The sequence below is a fragment of the Lytechinus variegatus genome, chromosome 5 (genome assembly GCF_018143015.1).
Source record: "Lytechinus variegatus isolate NC3 chromosome 5, Lvar_3.0, whole genome shotgun sequence".
Lineage (NCBI taxonomy): Eukaryota > Metazoa > Echinodermata > Echinoidea > Temnopleuroida > Toxopneustidae > Lytechinus > Lytechinus variegatus.
Genome location: NC_054744.1, coordinates 31,070,063 through 31,090,049, shown reverse-complemented (window position 1 = coordinate 31,090,049; position 19,987 = coordinate 31,070,063). Strand labels below are relative to the sequence as shown.

Below are 19,987 nucleotides of genomic sequence, written 5' to 3'. Positions count from 1 at the left end.
AAAGTTTGTGAGAGAAAAGAATAGCTACGATGTTTCTATATTTTTCGTGATTGAAAATGCCTTTTATTGATCATATTATTCTCAATGTGTGTGTTCTTTTATTAGGAAAAGACAGTACCTAAAGTTGTGATGGATGTGATTGAAGAGGAAATGAATAAACTTTCTTTCTTGGATAATCATTCGTCTGAATTCAGGTTTGTTTATTATAGCCTGTTCCATTACTAATCCGATTTTGGGGAAATGAAATTAATAGGATTGTTATAAACATTCCAACTTGTAAAATCTTGAAGGTCAAAGGTCTAAAATAGTGGTATGATTATTAGAATAAAAATTCGAGGCCATATTAAGCCTCCCTGTAGGAATAAAATTGAATTCAATACCAAATTGTATAGATGTCAAAGCAATCTTCTATTGGCTGTGATTTTGAACTGATTAGGACTTTAATCCAAACAAATAGCTTTCAGTAAAGCAGAATTTTGAATTTATTTTTACTCGCATTGTTCTGTAATTTGAATCAGACAATGTTACTTTTGTGAACTTTCATATTTGAATGCAGAATGTGATTTGTTTTAATATCAGGGCCTCGTCTTACAAAGAGTTAGGATAGATCTAATCAATCGCTGGCTCTCCATAGTTACGATTGATCAGATCAATCAAAGGTGCAGGAGAGCTACCTTTGTCCTTTCTCCCTGTAAGTTAGATTTATACCTCTTTTGGCATTTTTCTGAATCATTTCTCCCTATTTTTATTATGCCTCCAGCTGCCAAATAATGGTAGGTGACAGAGGCATTATATTTTCAGGTGTTGTCCAACTTGTCATCCCTTTGCTATTCTCCAATAACTGATAAACTTTAAGCGCATCAGCTTCATTCTTGGCTGTATGTTTATAGAAAGGTCTGAGGGTGTTTCACAAAGAGTTCAGTATGACTTAGAGTCGCACTTCAATTCCAAATGCTCAGAGGACGTGTACTACTGCGTATTATTGAATGAGATAGTGTGATCAGTATCAAGTTTGTGTCGGCTGCGCAAATTTTTTTGACCGCGTCACTTGCTGACTTTTTACTTTCAAGTCTCTCGCAACTTTTGAGACCAAAATTGTGACCCCAAGGTACGCAACATATCATAAGTGCATGCAGACCCAAAATTTCTCAAAACGTGAATTTGTGTACAAATCCAATGCAAGTAGTGTTTTTAGCCAAAATTAATAAAATGTATCATATTTTTTCTTTTGCTGCTGAAAATCAATTAATTTTATCCTGTTTATGGTAAAAATAAAGTCTGACAATTTCCATTCAAAAACAAAAAACAAAAAGTTGAAAAACAAAGAAATGCATAAGTAATTTAGAAAACAATGAAATACATAAAAAATAAATGTGATGTTGACATTTTTTTAAATAGGTTTAATCAGATGCCTATAAAGAGTATGTGAAACAAAAATTAGCATTCTATGGGCATTATTTTTTTAATTAGAGCAAACTTATGATTTTATGCATAAATTAACATAATTAATGAGCAATGAGATTTTTCGCAGAATTTGATATTATTGTTTTGTAGATAATGCCATGGGTAACGTGCATGTCAATTTTTGTCGAGATCACACTGTTGACAGCCGATATCATAAGGGGAAGCTGAATCAGCCCCCCCCCCCCAGTCTTCTTAGGCGTCGAAATAGCCCAGTCTATTTAGGGTTAAATCTTTGTGAAACGTCCCCTGGAGTACTACTTTTCTGCATAGTATTTTTTTTTACCATAATTGTCAAAGTTACCCTAATAGTATGATCTTACTTTAGATCAGTGAGATTATGGACTATCAGTACCCAAATGAATGCTGATTTCCAGATTTTATCAAAATTATCCATTTCTATATTATTCAGGTTAATTTTCAAACAAGGAAAGACAGTCCGAAGGCCGATACATGTCCTTTTCTACAGATGATAGAAATCATGAACTGTCAAAATCAGTCACCAAATAAATTGTACATAAAAAAAAAACGTGCAAGGACTCGTCTAATGACTTGGCTATATACAGTATAATGGAGTTCTTGACACCCCCTTCTCCGAGAAAATTCAAACAAACAAGTAAACAGACAACTCATTAAAGATAACTTTTGTGATTTTCTCTTGTGTTCAGTGTAACAAGGAACTACTTGGATTGGTTAACCACGTTGCCATGGGGACTGTTCAGTGAGGAGAATGTGGATCTAAAGAGAGCAAGGGAAGTTCTGGAGGAGGACCATTATGGGATGGATGATGTAAAGAATAGGATACTGGTATGTATCAGGGAGGGGGTGCAAAATTCATGGTTAGCAGATGAGCTTCTCTCGATGTTTCATGGGGTCAAATAATGTTTGCGATTGTAAAAAATGTCAAAAAATCCCAATATTTACATGTGTGCGCCATAAGTATGCCAAATGTGCGCTTAAGTTCAAAAGCTTTGCCAATTGTTCACAGAGTTTTTTTTTAGTTCTTTGCAAGTTGTAGACAAATGAAAAATGGGTTAAAGGAGGTGAGGGTATGGATGTGGATAAGAGGTTTCCATGGGATGCATAATTACAAGGAAAGGATTTTTTTTTAATATGATCTAAGAATAGCCCTGAGGGCATTTCATCAACAATTTATTGGATCTGACAACTTCTTTCCCAGATTTTGATTGGCTGTTGCTATGGTAACTGTCAGATCATGAAATGCTCCCATGAGCATAAGTATGTGACTGGGAAAGAAGGGGGGGGGGGTAGAATAAGTAATTCACTGTATTACATTATACATGTACTTATAGGCCTATAGTCAACTCCATTGATGTTGCAATTCTGCAAAATGGTCAGTGGAAAAAATCTTTTAAAAAGTGTTGTAAGAGTGATGGAAATGATGATTTTTTTTCTAAGAGCGGTAATACTTATTCACTCGTATTGCACCAATTTTTTTCACTCCTATTTTTGCAGGAATTTGTAGCCGTAAGTCAACTGAAGAAGTCAACGCAAGGGAAGATCTTGTGTTTCTATGGACCCCCTGGTGTAGGCAAGACTAGTATAGCCAAGTCAATAGCAAGAGCACTCAACAGAGAAGTATGCATATTCATTTTTTCATTGTTTGCCTCTAATATAAGGATTAATTTTAGTCAAAAGTTACACATTAAACCATAATTATAATGCTTATTCCTAATATTTATTTTGTAATTATCTATGTTACTGTTTGAATATTTTTTTTTCATTACGACCTTGTAATACATCGCAATTCGGTCTTAGCTGCGATGTTGTCTTGATTTTATCAATAAACCATTTTTCTATCTATCTATCTGTCTCTCTCTATCTATCTAAATAGCAATTGCCATAATCATTACAAAATCTGATTTTAGTTACCTAGATTTTCTTTAGGTGAGTCTCAGGTAATTCCTTAGGCAATCTGTAGTTTTCTTTTTTTCTTTAATCTCTTGATGTTTATCAAGAGAGAGGTATGAATAGAGATAAAGATATAATCTGCTGTATTAAGCTGAAATCATGTTATTTGATTGGCCGAGAGTATGTTCGTCGTAAAATGTCTAGGAGTTGACATTAATGACGAGTTCTGTGAAACTTAGCCATGGACATGCGTGGAGTTCTGTGAAAATGTGTAGTCAACCCAAAACTCTTTGCTATTTTGGAAGGCATGCATATGCTTGACTTATGCAAATTGCTTCATAATAATTTGTATTTTTTCTTCAGTATTTCAGATTTAGTGTTGGAGGAATGACAGATGTTGCTGAAATCAAAGGTCATAGGTGAGTAGGTTAATACATGTAGCTTCTTCAATTACCATTTGGTCTTTTGTTATACAAATTTTGCTTTAGTCCTATTATCATTTGGTTTTAATAATCCTTTCTCGGGCCTATTATCCTGCATGGTCATCAATTTCATGACATTTGTTCTGGTGACAATTGCTTTATTATTAATTCAACACACTAATGGAATGAACAAATTCAACCATGGATTTAACACTATATCCCATCTTAAACCTAACACTAAACCTAACATAATACCCTATTTCAACCCTAAACCTATCTCTGTATATATGAATAAAATGAATAAAGTAGTAAATAAAGTAATAAAATAGATAAAGCCTAGAGCAATTGTCGCTGGAGCAAATGTTACGTCAACGAGGCAGCGAAATTATTGGGAAATGATAGGGGGAGGACTAAAAAATTCATAAAATCACAATTTAATGATCATTTTCACATTTATGTACATTGTTATTGAAAAAGCCCCCAGCTACTCCCTTCCATTCCCAGAAGGTTCCCTGCTCAACATACAGAAAATTTTCTGATTCTGCAGTTTGTGTTCTTGTCCTATTGTAAGAAAAATTTATAGAATTAAAATTGTGAAAATTAGTTTTGGTTGACAAAATTGGTGTGGTTTTTTTTTTCTTCAAATATGAGTCAGTCCAGTTGTGACAAAAGAAGTGTTTTGTGCGTTACCACAGTAATAATGCTACAATATAGTGATATGATATATTTCATTTAACCTATAGCCTTCTGGAACGGGGTGGTCCATGTGAAAAGCATATCAGAATTCGAAACTCAGCATTCAATGTGTTAATCATTGATTTACCATTTATTGTAAAAATCTGCACTCAAAGTGATGTTGTGTACATGTACCGGTACTTAAAAATTTGAGATGTTTTCCCTCATATTGTGTGTTCCTAGGCGGACCTACGTTGGAGCTATGCCTGGAAAGGTCATCCAATGTCTAAAGAAGGTCAAAACTGAAAACCCTCTGATTCTTATTGATGAGGTATGTATTCTAAGATAATAATAGTGATAATGTTTTTGTATAGCGCATAACACATAACAAATAAGTCTCTATGCGCTTGAGAAAACAAGGGAGAGGAAGAGAAGTGTTGATGAATTCATTTTGTTGAGGCTAGGTCAATTAAAAAAAGTATGTTTTAGAGCTGTTTTGAATTTGTTAACTGAATCTTGCTTCTCAAATGTCATTTCTTGCTATTATGATTGGGGATACAGATTTCATAATTGTAATTAAAAGATTAATTCCATTGTTACCAACCACACATAAAAGAGGGAAGGTGATGGGTTGTTTGTAAAGTGAATCCTTACAAAATTACTTTAAACCTATATTTATATACTAATAATTATCTGTTATTGTCTTTGCCATTTTCTTCTATATTGTGACCTGGCTGTTAAAACATCACAAAATAATCTATAGAGGTGTTGTGGCTCAGTGGACTCTGGACTTTGAACCACAAGTTCCAGGGTTCGAATCCCACTGTGGCACTTGCATTCTTTGGCAAGGCATTTATCTACATTTGCCACTCTCCACCCAGGTGTAGTAAATGGGTACCTGGTGGGAAGGAAATCCTTGAATGCTCAAGCATCTTGGCTCCGTAACACAAAGATAAGCGATCAATCGCTAAATGAACTGACCAATCAAGATCAACATTACACGCGCATTTGGCGTAAAATACTGACCAAGAACCAATCAGAAGTTTTATCTCATGTTTGCTATCCATCGCTAATCTTTGTGTTACGGGGCCCAGATCAGGGTAGCTGTGCTAAAGCCAGGGTAGTACATGCAGAGCTTATAAACCAGCTATTCTCAATTACTTTTTTTGAAGCGCCACATTTCTTGTTGAGAATCTGTAATGCTCCACTATCCATTACGCAAACCAGCAATGTATCAGCGGAGGGGGTCCAGAGGCTCCTGGTGGGGCTCGAGGGGCAGAGCCCCCAGATGTTTTGGAATATGAGGCCTTTTAAATTGCCCAGAGGGGCTCTAATTAATATCAACAGAAGAAATACAAATGCCAACAAACTACAAAATATTAATTTTAAAGGAAAAATGACCAGTGACTTTTTCGCAACATAGCAAACCACTATATAATTGCTTGAAGCAAGTGGCGTAATGAGTAAAAAAAAAAGGACTAAGCAAAAATATTGAACTTATCAATACAAAAATCTATATTTTGACATAATATTAAGAAAATAATACAATGTTCCACTCTTTCCCTTTCCTTTTCTCCTAATTTTTCTTGGCCGTGAAACACTTGGGGGGGGGGGGCTCCCAATCTCCATTCCCATCTGTACGCCAGGCTGAAGTTACGTTTCCCGATTTTGCAAGGGCTGAAATTTAGGCGTTGCATTGCACTAACGCCCCAAACTGCCCCCCCCCCCTCTCTCTCTACAACTGACATGCGGTATCATTCATTCAGTTCGTGTTAAGCAAGAGTGCATGCAGGCAATCACGGCAGGCAATACATCTGAGCATACTTGTATTTACCTTACAACTTCGGATTTTAATTGGCTCCGGAAGCAAAGTTTCTGCTTGTAATGTTTATGATCAGGATGTTCTTTGAATAACCAAAACGTATAGGCCCTACTCTGGAAATACAAAATTTCTCGCCGTTGAAATAGAAATCCTACAAACGGGATTTTCATATCACTTGTGTGGCACATAGGCCTAAGTTGTGTACAGCATAGAATAAATAAAAAGGAGAACACCATCGATCTTCCATAATAAGGGGTTATCGAGTGCTAAATTGGACAAAATTTGAGGAAATCAATTAGCTATTAAGTGTCAAGTAAAGAGTTTTTGTTTTCTCTTTGTATTAAAATGATCACCAAATCCTTATTTCCAGGTTACTGTTAGATACATTTTTTTTCCTTATTTTTATACCGGCTCCCAAGCGCCACTCCGCAAGGCTCGGTGCGCCACAAGTGGCGCGTGCGCCACCATTTGAGAATCCCTGTTATAAACATTGTATTGAACACGGTTTAAATATTGCATAGTATTATAATTTTAAAAAAATCTTTTAGAACAGCTGAGGAAACACTAGATTTTAAAGTTATTTAAAATTTTTGAAACTGTCATTTGAGTGGGCCAGAGGTTATTTGTTATTGAATTCATGTGTTGCTGATAAGAAGTTATTAAACAGAGTCCAGGGCCCTGATTCACGAAGGGTTACACCTATGGAAGCTACCATTATGGCTCCTACCATGGGAGCAGGGCTCAGCAGCCAATCACAATCAAGGTTACCATGGTAGTTTACCTTACCTTACCATCGTTCCTTCTCTTAACAGATGTTGGATGTCATGATTTTCCATATTTGTCTGTCCAGTGAATACTTTTCGGGGGGGGATAAAGGTTTGCACCTCTGAGAACATTATTCCTTTTTCCCCATCTCTCTCTTTTTTTAGGTAGATAAGATTGGTCGTGGCTTCCAGGGTGACCCATCCTCTGCACTGCTTGAGTTGCTTGACCCGGAACAGAATTCAAACTTCTTAGATCACTACTTAGATGTTCCTGTAGATATGTCAAAGGTATACTTATTCTTCTTATTGATTTTAATATTTCAATAGAATACAGGTAATTAACTCAAATTAACAGTAAGAAGGCATCAAATTTCATTACACTATTAAATAAAATTGATACAATAGTAGTACTAAGTATTGATTTGAACAGACTCTCATCTTGTCTCTACTATGAGTTTTATTTCTTTTATTTTGTGACATATCTTAAATCAATATTTTTTTTTCTTGTTAGGTGCTTTTTATTTGCACTGCCAACGTGACAGATACCATACCAGAGCCTCTCCGAGACAGGATGGAGATGATTGATGTATCTGGATATGTTGCTCAAGAAAAAGTGGCCATTGCAGAGGTATCTAACTTATTTATGGATAAGAAGTTTATGAATATTGGTTATGGAGGAAAAAATTGAAATGAAAGTTGTCCATTGAGTGAATTTTGTTTTGAAAGGCAGTCATTAAAGAAAGTTTGTTATGAAAATTGTCTCTGGAAGAAATTTAATGTAAAAATTATTCGTTGAAAAAATGTGTGACAGAGTATGAAAACGATTTGCTGTTTAAAGTTAATTGGAGTAAAAAAAATAGTATGTATTGAAAGTCGGTTTCTGTCTCACCTGCGAAGCAAAGTGAGACTATAGGCGCCGCTTTTCCGACGGCGGCGGCGACGGCGGCGGCGGCGGCGGCGTCAACATCAAATCTTAACCTGAGGTTAAGTTTTTGAAATGACATCATAACTTAGAAAGTATATGGACCTAGTTCATGAAACTTGGCCATAAGGTTAATCAAGTATTACTGAACATCCTATTAGAGTTTCATGTCACATGACCAAGGTCAAAGGTCATTTAGGGTCAATGAACTTAGACCATGTTGGAGGAATCAACATCGAAATCTTAACCTGTGGTTAAGTTTTTGCAATGTCATCATAACTTAGAAAATATATGGACCTAGTTCATGAAACTTGGACATAAGGTTAATCAAGTATCACTGAACATCCTGCATGAGTTTCACGTCACATGACCAAGGTCAAAGGTCATTTAGGGTCAATGAACTTTGGCCGAATTGGGGATATCTGTTGAATTCCCATCATAACTTTGAAAGTTTATGGATCTGATTCATGAAACTTGGACATAATAGTAATCAAGCATCACTGAAAATTTTGTGCAAGTTTCAGGTCTCATGATTAAGGTCAAAGGTCATTAGGGTCAATGAACTTTGGCCGAATCGGGGGTATCTGTTGAATTACCATCATAACTTTGGAAGTTTATTGGGCTAGTTCATTAAACTTGGACATTAGAGTAATCAAGTATCACTGAACATCCTGTGCACGTTTCAGGTCACATGACCAAGGTCAAAGGTCAATGAACTTTGGCCGAATTGGGTGTATCTGTTGAATTACCATCATAACTTTGAAAGTTTATGGATCTGATTCATGAAACTTGTACATAAGAGTAATCAAGTATCACTGAATATCCTGTTTGAGTTTCAGGTCACATGATCATGGTCAAAGGTCATGTAAGGTCAATGAACTTTGGCCATGTTGGGGTTTTTTGGTGAATAACCATCATATCTCTGTAAGTTTATTGGTCTAGTTCATAAAAAGTGGACATAAGAGTAACCATGTATCACTGAACATCTTGTGCGAGTTAGAGTAGTATTCAAAGTCAGCACTGCTGCTATATTGAATCGCGTGATGCAGGTGAGACGGCCAGAGGCATTCCACTTGTTGTAGAAAAGAATTTGTTATGAAAATTGTCTATGGAAAGAAGGTTGCTTTGAAGGTTGGTTTTATAAAAAAGAAGACTATTATGAAAGCTAGTTACAGAAAAGTAGTTTGCAGAAGTTAGTGATAAAATTGAAATTTCGAAATTGGTTGGAGATTTTTTTTTTAACCTAATGAGGTGGGTAAAAGAAATATCTTTATTATTGTTTCATGATTGTATTGTATTTTTTATTAAAGCTTTCTCGAAAACGGAGATTTCATTAGCTTAGGCTTTGTATTAGTCTCACATATATTAGTTTGCAAGATTTCTTCTTATTATATGCTAATTTATGAAAATTTTCTATCTCTGATAGAGAAGTTGAAAAGGTCAAAAGGCAGTATCTTCTGTTAAAACCACTACCTGACAGAATGCAATTTACAAGAGTTAATTACAGGACATACCCAGGATGAAATCTACAAAATTCAATCACCACCTGTCAATTATAGTAAATTACACAAGAAATTTACAAGGTTGTTTTTAAAATGCCAGAATGAAATTAACAAGAAAATCAATAACATTTCATCCTGATTGGGAGACACTGAATACAGAAGGCAGATTATGATTCAATATTAAAGTAGGAGAGCAATTTGAACTCTTTACTCTGAGTTTGAGATTCCAGTTTTCCATGTTCTGAAGTGAATATTTTGGTGCTCTGAACTTACACTCTGTTCTTTGGTGGCATGTACAGTAGGTATGATAAAGCAGTTGTAAATTGTGAAGATGTCAAAAAATATATATTTTCATGCAGGTAAAGTTTTGAAAGTAGATGCTCATATTACAGGTTTAATGGGAAGCTTTTCACTTGCACCTACATGTAATTTCATTCTACTGGATTTGCTTTGATTTTCATGACTAACAATATATTTTTGGCAATTCAAAAATTCTTGTCTGAAAATTTTCTGTGAAATTTATGAATTGGGGATTGTTCCTAATTTTTTTTCAAATTTTTTTTTATCCTGGATAACTGGGACCTTCTCTATATCTATGAAATAATAATTATTATGATACTACATAGAATTTGTATTGCACAATTTCCATCTTTAATTAGATGCTTAAGGTGCTTTAGAGCAAATTAATAGAAAGGGGGAAAATACATTGCAGGTTCAAACTACCCATGGATAGACTTCCATGCGTAGATGGTTGTCGTCAAAAGGCACCATGATACAGGTATAAGAGTAATAATAATAATAATAATAATAATGATAATAATAATGATAATAATAATAATAATAATAATAATAATAATAATAATCATAATGATAATAATAATAAATGATAAATAATGATGATGATGATGATGATGATAAGAGTTATATTTACTCAGGGTAGCCACTTCTGTTCCGAAAACTGTCTTCAGTTAAAGAAAAGACCAACGTGTAATATTTAGCCCTTATCCATCCGCTCTATATTTCAGAGATACCTTGTACCCATGGCAAGGGACCATACTGGAATAGAGGATCAGGTTACCATCGATACTGACGCCATGAATCAACTTATCAAGGCTTATTGCAGAGAAAGTGGAGTCAGGAATCTGCAGAAACACATTGAAAAGGTAACGATAGTGATGAGAATATTGAAGAGGTGTTAGCTTGGATATGAATATTGTACAGTGTATGTGCTTGTGGAATAGAGATGAGGCTTACCGTAGAATAAACAAATGAAGGCTTACTGCAGAGTCAGGAATCTACATAAACACATTGAAAAGGTAACGATAGGGATAAGAGTATTGAAAAGGTATTTAATAGTTTGGATATGAATATTTTATGTGCTGGTGGAATAGTGATAAGGGTTTCAGTAGAATCAATTCATCAAGGCTTACTACAAAGAAAGCAGAGTGAGGAATCAACATAAACACATTAAAAAGGTAATGATAGGGATAAGGATATTGAAAAGGTATTAGTTTGGATATGATTTTTGAAAAGGTATAACTTGAATCTGAATATGTGCGTGCTTGTAATAGATAGTGGAATAGAGATCTATTAGCGTTACCGTAAAATCAATTAATCAAGTCTTAATTCAGAGAAAGTGGAGTTTACAGAAACACATTGAAAGGTAATTTGATTTGATTTGATTTGAGAGCATTTATTCCATTCATCATAAAAACAAATACAAGGCACATACAAAGTTTACATAAATTACATGGGAAAATTGCAGATATTACAATGATAAAAATCTGGGAAACAGTTTACTAAAAAGAAAAGAGTGTACATGATTTATAAATGAATGAGGAGGCAACTAGAAAGGGAAAGCCTTATTAGCGCTGCCACCTTTACAAAATCTGGAAACTGAATATATGATATTGTAAAATACATGATGTTATAAATACTGAATACCAGATATAAACATTGAACATAAAAGGGGAAAATACAAATTCTAACACAATGACAATATATATATATCAACGATAATAACTTGAAAAAAAAAATGTGATCATACATTATTTGAATATTTACTGAGAAGTTGGGTTTTATCTCCTTTTAAAAACATTTAATGATGGACTAGATTTAACAGAAAAGGGTAACTTGTTTTAGATAACGGGTCCTTTGTAAAAAAATGCAATTCTTTGCTAAAGAGTTGCCTATTTTGGGTATGTGGAAGTCTGAAGATCCTCGTGTATGATAAGAATGAACATTGGCATTGTAACAACGAGGATATGAATGATAAATGTGCTTGTGATAGCACGTGGAGTAGAGTTATGGGTTACCATAGATACCGGTGCTATGAATCAACTAAATCATGGCTTACTGCAGAGAAAGGAGAGTCAGGAACCAACAGGAACACCTAACATGGAAAATCATTCAGTCAGAATGTAGATGATTTCCTGCAGTCGGTTGTGTTTCTAAGTCCTTAGGCTTATCCACTAAACCACAGCACCTATATGAGTTTTAATAATAAAAGGTAAATGATAGTTTTGGTAACGATATCAAAATGAGTTTGTACAGAATCCAATGCAATGACCACCAAAGTGTCTGTTTGTATAAATAAAACGCATGTGCCAAAGGATTCTGGAAGAAATTGTGTAATTGCTGAGAAATCAGCAAATAAGCACAGGATTCGGGTAGAGCGTCGGGCCCGACGCTCTAAGCAATAATTATACATTGTCCCACGTGCGCTTATCTGTGTTTGGGATCTTCGTTGTGAACATTTTTCAGCGTAGATTTCAAGATTTCACAAAGTTCAGTTCATGTAACTGTACCAGATCTAGATCCTCGATGATATACTGACAATTAAGCCTTGTTTTACAGACTTTCTCATGAAATCAGTGTTTACTGCAACTACTGGAATTTCTCTTTAACTTTTGATTTTCAATTATACGCTTGTGTGATCACTTTATTCAAGTGAAAGTATGAAAAGCATCTCTTGAAGGAATCTTGCACTAAGTACTGTTTATTTCTGCAATTTATTCATTATGATTACACATACATTTACCCCCCCCCCTTCTCTCTATATTTAGTATGATCTGTTATGGTATTAAGATCCCTATCTTGTGAAAGGACAATGGCCTCTGCTAGCTCCTCCATTTTCTGGTCCAACTTTGTGCTAAAATTATGTAAAGCCAAAAATATAGAAAATTTGTTTACATTGCATGTTATGTTTACTGTACTCTTCCTTAATTCATTAATATTGAAGACAATTATCTTATAAATCGTTTCAAGTCAGTATAATTTTAGAGTCAAATTAGCTGATACATTGAACCTCCAATGTTAGAGATTTATGTCACAATTGGCTATCTATAGTTAACCACAAGAATAACCCAACTTCAGAATACAGGCCTTTGTATTTACATTAATGTCTTCTTTTTAGGACATATGTGATTGTATTTGCTTTTACAAAAATTGGAAATAAGTGAAATGAACTTGAATGAAATTCCCTCTTCAATTCTTTCTTCTTGTTTTTAATTTTGTATTAGATCTACCGTAAGGCTGCATACAAGATGGTCCATGATTCTGCAGACTCCATCCATGTAACCACTGAAAACCTTCATGACTTTGTCGGCAAGCCTCTGTTCACCAGTGATAGGATGTATGAGAAGACACCAGTCGGAGTTGTCATGGGTCTCGCCTGGACGTCAATGGGTAATGGAATATCTATATCAGAGTGGATGTTTAAGCTTGCGATACCAGAAATTTTCCACTAGCTTGGGCTTGTGTTGCACAAATCATAGATTGAATATAAGTGAAAGACTAGTGAACGCTTGTTAGAAAATGGAGCTAGATCCTGTGTCATGAAGACTTGTTATAATAGCAGATGCACCATTTCTTAAACAAGTTTCATGAAAGGGTATTGGGTGTTTTATCCAACAAATTATGTTTTTTTTTCTATTCAACATTAACAGTGCTTTTCAACCAAATCCAGAAAATTGTCAGATCCAACAACTTGTCGGACAAAAATGTAGATGGAATGCTGATTGTGCTAAATGGTGCTTTGAATTTTATCCCTTATAAATTTACAGGGGCTCCCTAAATTTACGAGAGTGTACTGCACTTTGCCCCAGGTTGCTACATAAGCACTTGCCCGATTGCTCGGGACAAGTAAAAGTTAGAGTCGGGCAAGTGTTTTGAAGTAAAGGCCAACACTACTTGCCAATTTGGTCATGTCGGGCAAGATCAAATCACTTTGGAAAAAGAAATGCAATAACAAGGTACATCAATTCATGTCAAAAGAGAAAAAAAAGATCAATGGTTTATACTACTACAGTACTTTCTTTTGAAGAGGTAAAACTTTTTTCTTTCAAGGATATTTTTCGGGCAAGTACATTCCAATTATGTATTTACTAGCCTGACAGGGCAAGTGCTTCCTAAAAGTTATGTAGTACCCTGTTTTGCCCTGATGTATATTTTGTGTATGTTCACAATCCTGTTTGTATCTATAAATATATGATGCATCCAAACCCACCGTTCTTGCATTTCAGGTGGGTCAACACTCTACATTGAAACCTGCCTCTCTCGGAGCCCTAATCCTGACTCAAAAGACGTCACCGGGTCCATGCAACTGACTGGTAACCTAGGCAACGTGATGAAAGAGAGTGCAGAGATCGCTTACACTTTCGCCAAGTCGTTCCTTCTTGATCAGCCACCAATAGAGGGCGGGATACCGTTGCAGTCTTCTCAAGTCCATCTTCACGTTCCAGAGGTAATTTTTTTAATTATATTTTATTCTCTTTCTTCATTAAAAATGTACAATACTTATCATACAGTAGTGCATTCCATATGCATACAGCTGTCCACAATTCACTTTCTTTGATTTGAGATTGCCAGGAGAATCACAAATTTTATGTGTACCAATGCAGATAATAATTGCCACCCACCTAGTTATCTAATAAAATACAAGTAACTTGATAATTTAAGGGGGAAAAGATATTACTCAATGACAATACCTAGTTAAATGTACTTAAAAAATCAGAACAAGCAATAACTAGAAAGCAAGTCTGAATATATTGAATGTTTATCTTTATTACCTTATGCAGATTGATGCATATCCTATTAGAGCTATTTAAATAAGTGTGTGGTTTGGCTTTTTTTTCAATGCATCTGAAGTTAAAGCATTTTAGGAGAAATTTGATTCAGTACAGTAATATATCCCAGAATGCTAGACAAATTTCCCCCTGTATTTTTTGTCTTTTGATAGTAGTTATTGCTTCAGCATAACTGCATGTATGATGTCATGCATGATGCGGTATTCTAAATGATATACAGGAGATTGACTGATGAGAATTGGGCAGTGTTGGATGAAGAGGTGCATTTTGATGTAACTAATAAATCCATCACTAATCCTAAGTATGCACTTCTGATTTGTTAAAATGAAGTTGTGTTTGATTGCTACTCTTTCTACAGTAGGTCCCCAGCTCTATTCAAATTTTTGATTTTACAGCCATTGATTTTCAATATTTTAGGGCAAGGCTTTCTTTTCATATGGCACTTGTGTGTATTTTAGCACAAATGGGAAAATAAAAAGGGCACAAAATCTCCAAGGCCATCAAGACAGACATCAAGGCTTGTGAACATGGCATACATAGCCTTCAGGGCCCACCGCGTAGCCAGGATTTCATTTTGGAGGGGCTGGGTGCAGGGAGGGGAAGTTTCCCCCTCCCGCGCGAAGCTTTTGGTGTTTCATAAATTAAAATGAAAAGGAGCCGTCTCTCTTGTCTCTAATATCTATATCAGTTCCAATTCAGTTGACTACATTGTGATTTTGAACCTTGTTTTCAAAAGTGATTGTGAACGCACAAAAAAAGATATTCCTCCCCGCGCAGAGCAATGAAACTCTGAAATTTCAAAGGGCGGACGTTTCATCAAAATTAATGCAAATATCTCAAATACCCCATCGACTCTAATTCAATTGATTTTCTAAGATTATTGAACTTCATTACAAGAAAAGGATGCCTAATTTATTTGACAATCCTGAAGCGCTTCATTTTGAATTATAAACAAACTTAAGTGTCATTCAAAATTTCAAACTGAGGGCGCAAAACAGGACAGGAGATAAAATGTGCAGGGAAATGACATGAAATTTAATAGAATTTGATAAAAAATATTGTATTTTTTTTAATACGACACGAATTTTATACCTTCCTCTTTTTAAATTAGGACCTATTTGCCTCAAAATTATGGTTGTTTAGTAATGAGCTGAAAAGCGGGAGAAGTTGACTTTATGGAGGTGACGGCAGAAAGCCGATCAGACCAGAAGTTGCGCGATCAGTTAAAAAAAAAGATAACTTCATATATTTCGGCCTAACCTTACTCTAATTCCATGCCCTAATGTATACATTTGAACTTTAACTGGCAAGAGACACTTATAGCTGAGGTGGGAAAACAGGGTTAGAGTAAGGGTATGGGGGAAACAATGGAGAACTTCAATATTTTCATTTAACCGCGCGCAGCGCGGAAGCAAAATTCACTTATAAATTTAGAGCAAGAGTGAAGGAGTTTCTCTTTTCAGAAAAAAAAGAATAAAAGTAAAAAAACAAACAAACACAAAGCTACCTTTCTTCCCTTTCCTCCCTTCCCTTTTCCTTTTCTCCTCTCTTTTTTCCTTCTTTTTTTTTCTTTTTCGGGACGTTTTGGGGGGGGGGCGACCGCCCCCACTGCCCCCCCTGGCTACGCGCCTGTCAGGGCCTTGGATGGCTTTGGATTCATTTAAGCCTTGATTTTAGCAGGGATTGATTGGTCATTGTAAAATGACAAAGAAACAATGAACAAGAAAATCTGGTGGGTGGGTGAATTATCATTGATATTACTTTCTCCGTTTAATTAAAAATAATTGTCAATAAATCATGCATTTATTATTAGGGTGCCACACCCAAGGATGGTCCAAGCGCTGGCTGCACCATAGTATCAGCTCTCCTCTCATTGGCTATGGGTCGACCAATCAGACAGAACGTTGCTATGACGGGGGAGGTCTCACTGACGGGCAAGGTTCTACCTGTTGGAGGCATCAAAGAAAAGACTATAGCTGTAAGTTTTATCATGCATTGGCAGAATGGCCTGAATTCACAAAAGTGGTTTTGAATCTGTGGTATAAAACCATGGTTTATGCAGATTCCTATTTATACATTGATTACACTTAATATGGTAATATATATAGCTCAGTAGGTACAGCAGAGGTTTCACATTCTGGTGACACGGGTTCGATTCCCACTTGGTGAGCTAGTGCCCTATGGTAAGGCATTTATTCTCATAACCAGGTCCCTTGAAAATGACCTTTACCCTTCAGTCCTCTGGTTTCTTGCTTACAAGCATTTATGCATTCTTAGCAATCAGGTGAAAGAAATCACCACTGCTAATATATTGAGAGGGTGTCGAATAATGAATGCATGCTTTTATCAAATTAGGCTAAAAAGACTATTGTTACTAACTTCACTCTATTTGTGAGCCCACTGTTTGGATTTGTGAGTCCACTGTGTTAAAGGACAAGTCCACCCCAACAAAAAGTTGACTTTAATAAAAAGAGAAAAATCTAACATGCAAAACTCTGAAAGTTTTATCAATATCAGATGAAAAATAAGAAAGTTATGACATTTGATAATATTGCTTAATTTCATAAAATAGTATTATGCACATCCTAGTCGGTATGCAAATGAGGAGAATGATGATGCCATCCAATCACTATTGCTCTTGTATTCTATTACATGAAATATTCGAATTATTTCCTCATGATTGATGATTGATTCCTCCATGAACATGTGAATTTAGCATTGCTTAATACAATATGAATCAGTCAAGTTGGTCCCCATCGTCAAATCTGTAAAAAATGAAATGTATAATTCAAACAATAAATAACAAAAGAAATAGTGGGTGAGGGTCATCATTGACTGTCTCATTTGCATGTCACTGAGTTGTGCATATCACTGTTTTGTGAAAAATAAGTTTAACTTTGAATTTGAAATGTCATAACTTTCTTATTTGACATCCGATTTTGATGAAATTTTCAGCGTTTGCATTGCAATATGATATGGTAACACAAACATAACAAAGACGTTTGGACAGTAAATCAGAAATATGTATCATCGAACATAAAAATCACATGCAGAAGATGGCTTGTCATTGTAAGCATGAATGCTTGAGCATGACAAACAGGGATGGGGGGTTTTGGTCATGGCAAGATGAACTGAATATCTATAGTTAATTGTTTGAAGATTGTGTGTCTTCCTTTTTCTATGATAATTTAAATCAGAATTTCTGCCTCTAATACAAATAGTAAATGTCCAAATTATTATGCTAATTTTGGTCCAGCTACACATTGTGCAAAGCAAATTTCTTGTACATTTCATTAGTTTTCAGATTTTCATATTTAGATTCAATTTACACAGAAAATTATGTAGTTGACCCAATATTGGTCCGAACCCAAGTAATCAAATCTTGAAATCTAACTTTGTGGGAAGTTTGCCAAGAAATTGGAATTATGACCGTCACAGACATTCAATAATTCTGCATTTTTCTGTTGTTTTAGGCCAAGCGAGCTGGGGTAGATTGCATCATTTTGCCAGCTGAAAACAGGAAGGACTTCTCTGATTTACCAAGCTTCATCACCGAAGGTCTGGAGGTCCATTTTGTTGAGCATTACCGTGACGTCTTTAGCATCGTCTTTCCATGAAGATGAAGAATATTTGAAAACTTTTCAAGACAAAATGAATTCGTACACTTGTTTTCCTCAGCGTAAGTCCATGCAATCTTCGCCCTGTATTGAACACGAAGGGAGAAAATCATCTTTACTGAGGAGTAGAGGTCTATTTTGTTGAGCATTACAGTGATGTCTACAAAACTGCTTGACAGGAGAAGTATTTGACTCCTAAGAAACTCTAAGAAACTCTTCAGGACAGTTAACGCAATATGCACCAATACAAAAGCAAGTGTAAATTTGTAAACTTCACTACATATAGAAAATGAAAGAAGGTCATCGTCATCACCGATGGTCTTCAACTTTGTCTTTCCAGGAAAACGTATGTCTTAAAAAATCTTCTAGACCGTTCAAGTGATGCACTCTCGTGCATCTGATATTCTGTACAACCTTCACTACACAAATAAAATAAAAGAAGAACATCATCTTTGTCAAAGGCCTGGGGCTCCATTTTGTCATTCATTTTCTGGAATGTCTTAAAAATTGTCTTTCCAGGAAATCATTATCTAAAAATCTTCAATACATATGATCAAGCAATACACACTAGTGCAACCAGTGTATATCTGTGCAAATTTCATGAGGTACAGGACATGGACAAAGATCTTCATCTTCACTGGAAGCTGTAAGGTCTACTTTGTTAAGCATTACTTACTATTGTGTTTTCAAAATTGTGTTTACACGGAATGCACTCTGATGCAGCTTAGTGTCAGTCTGTAAACTCTTCACTACTTATTTCATATTTCTTACAGCATCCAGAGAATATCATGTTCTTTGAGTCTTTGCTATCTGATTTCAATTATGTGTTATCTTGTATGGGTTGTTTTCAATTGGAGATATGTAGTATATCAAACAATATGATTTCATACTACTTGTTTTGTGTTTCTATTTTATTTTTACATTGATTGGACATACTGCTTGCAATCATGATCATGCATTTCATTACAAGGTTTATGGGAATTTTTTTTTTTTCATTCTACAATGGTAAATGGTGGAGCTAGGATGTTGAAATAGTGAGGGTGCAGATATTTCTTAGATTTAGCTCTATTAATATATGATCAAGGGACAATTCTCAAAATGTAGAGTGGGACATGCACCCTTTGAGCCCCCGCCTAGATCCGTCATGTAAATGATATACTTGCCAGTTCCCTCACTTTAGATCATTTAGGGGCAGGGTCTGTTTTTCTAAAATGAAATTGACCGTCCTCTTTTTTCTTTCTTTTTTTAAAATGAATATCTGCTCAATTATGATTAATAACTGACTTTGTTATCTCTCCATGTTCAATATATGTCATGGTACTCATTGTTTTGTAACATCGCATTTGTTGAATCTACAAGTAATCTACAATTATTTTGTAACCCATTTGTATGGAACTATTTAAAATAAATATTTCTTTTCACAATTGATATTACCTTATACAGGTATCTCAAGTTTGATGTAAAGAAACAGCATATTATCTTTATATTTGATAAAGGAAACACATTGTCATGTTAGAAAGATGTTCAAAATTTTGCTATTAGAAGAATATTGGGAGATAAGTTTAACTTTAAGCTTAATATGAAATAAAACTTATTAAAATGGTTTCTGTATCGAATGTCATGAGTGTATAAAATTACAATAAACTGGCTATGGAGCTATGATATGTATTATTTGAATTTGTGGAATTTATGTAATTTTTCCTAAAATTATATAGGCCCTGTCACTTCATTTCATGCAACACTTGCGTGGGTGACCATTGTTTGCTACCCTCAGGTCACCCACATGTCACCCACATTGAGAATTTTATGTATCTCGCACACAGGAGCGCACAAAAGTCTGATA

General features: G+C 35.2%; 1 protein-coding gene across 1 annotated transcript in view; it reads left to right on the top strand.

The window, feature by feature from the left end:
* LOC121415923 (lon protease homolog, mitochondrial-like) overlaps nucleotides 1–19,797 on the top strand; it is a 28,556-nt gene extending 8,759 nt beyond the window's left edge. Inside the window, exons 10-21 of the mRNA XM_041609318.1 lie at nucleotides 106–194; nucleotides 2,130–2,268; nucleotides 2,938–3,060; nucleotides 3,697–3,752; nucleotides 4,674–4,761; nucleotides 7,182–7,304; nucleotides 7,528–7,644; nucleotides 10,466–10,603; nucleotides 12,962–13,127; nucleotides 13,964–14,184; nucleotides 16,341–16,505; nucleotides 18,001–19,797. Of these exons, the coding sequence (XP_041465252.1) occupies nucleotides 106–194; nucleotides 2,130–2,268; nucleotides 2,938–3,060; nucleotides 3,697–3,752; nucleotides 4,674–4,761; nucleotides 7,182–7,304; nucleotides 7,528–7,644; nucleotides 10,466–10,603; nucleotides 12,962–13,127; nucleotides 13,964–14,184; nucleotides 16,341–16,505; nucleotides 18,001–18,144 (1,569 nt within the window). The 3' untranslated portion in view covers nucleotides 18,145–19,797. The remainder of the gene's footprint in view (nucleotides 1–105; nucleotides 195–2,129; nucleotides 2,269–2,937; nucleotides 3,061–3,696; nucleotides 3,753–4,673; nucleotides 4,762–7,181; nucleotides 7,305–7,527; nucleotides 7,645–10,465; nucleotides 10,604–12,961; nucleotides 13,128–13,963; nucleotides 14,185–16,340; nucleotides 16,506–18,000) is intronic.
* The last annotated feature ends 190 nt before the right edge of the window (nucleotides 19,798–19,987 follow it).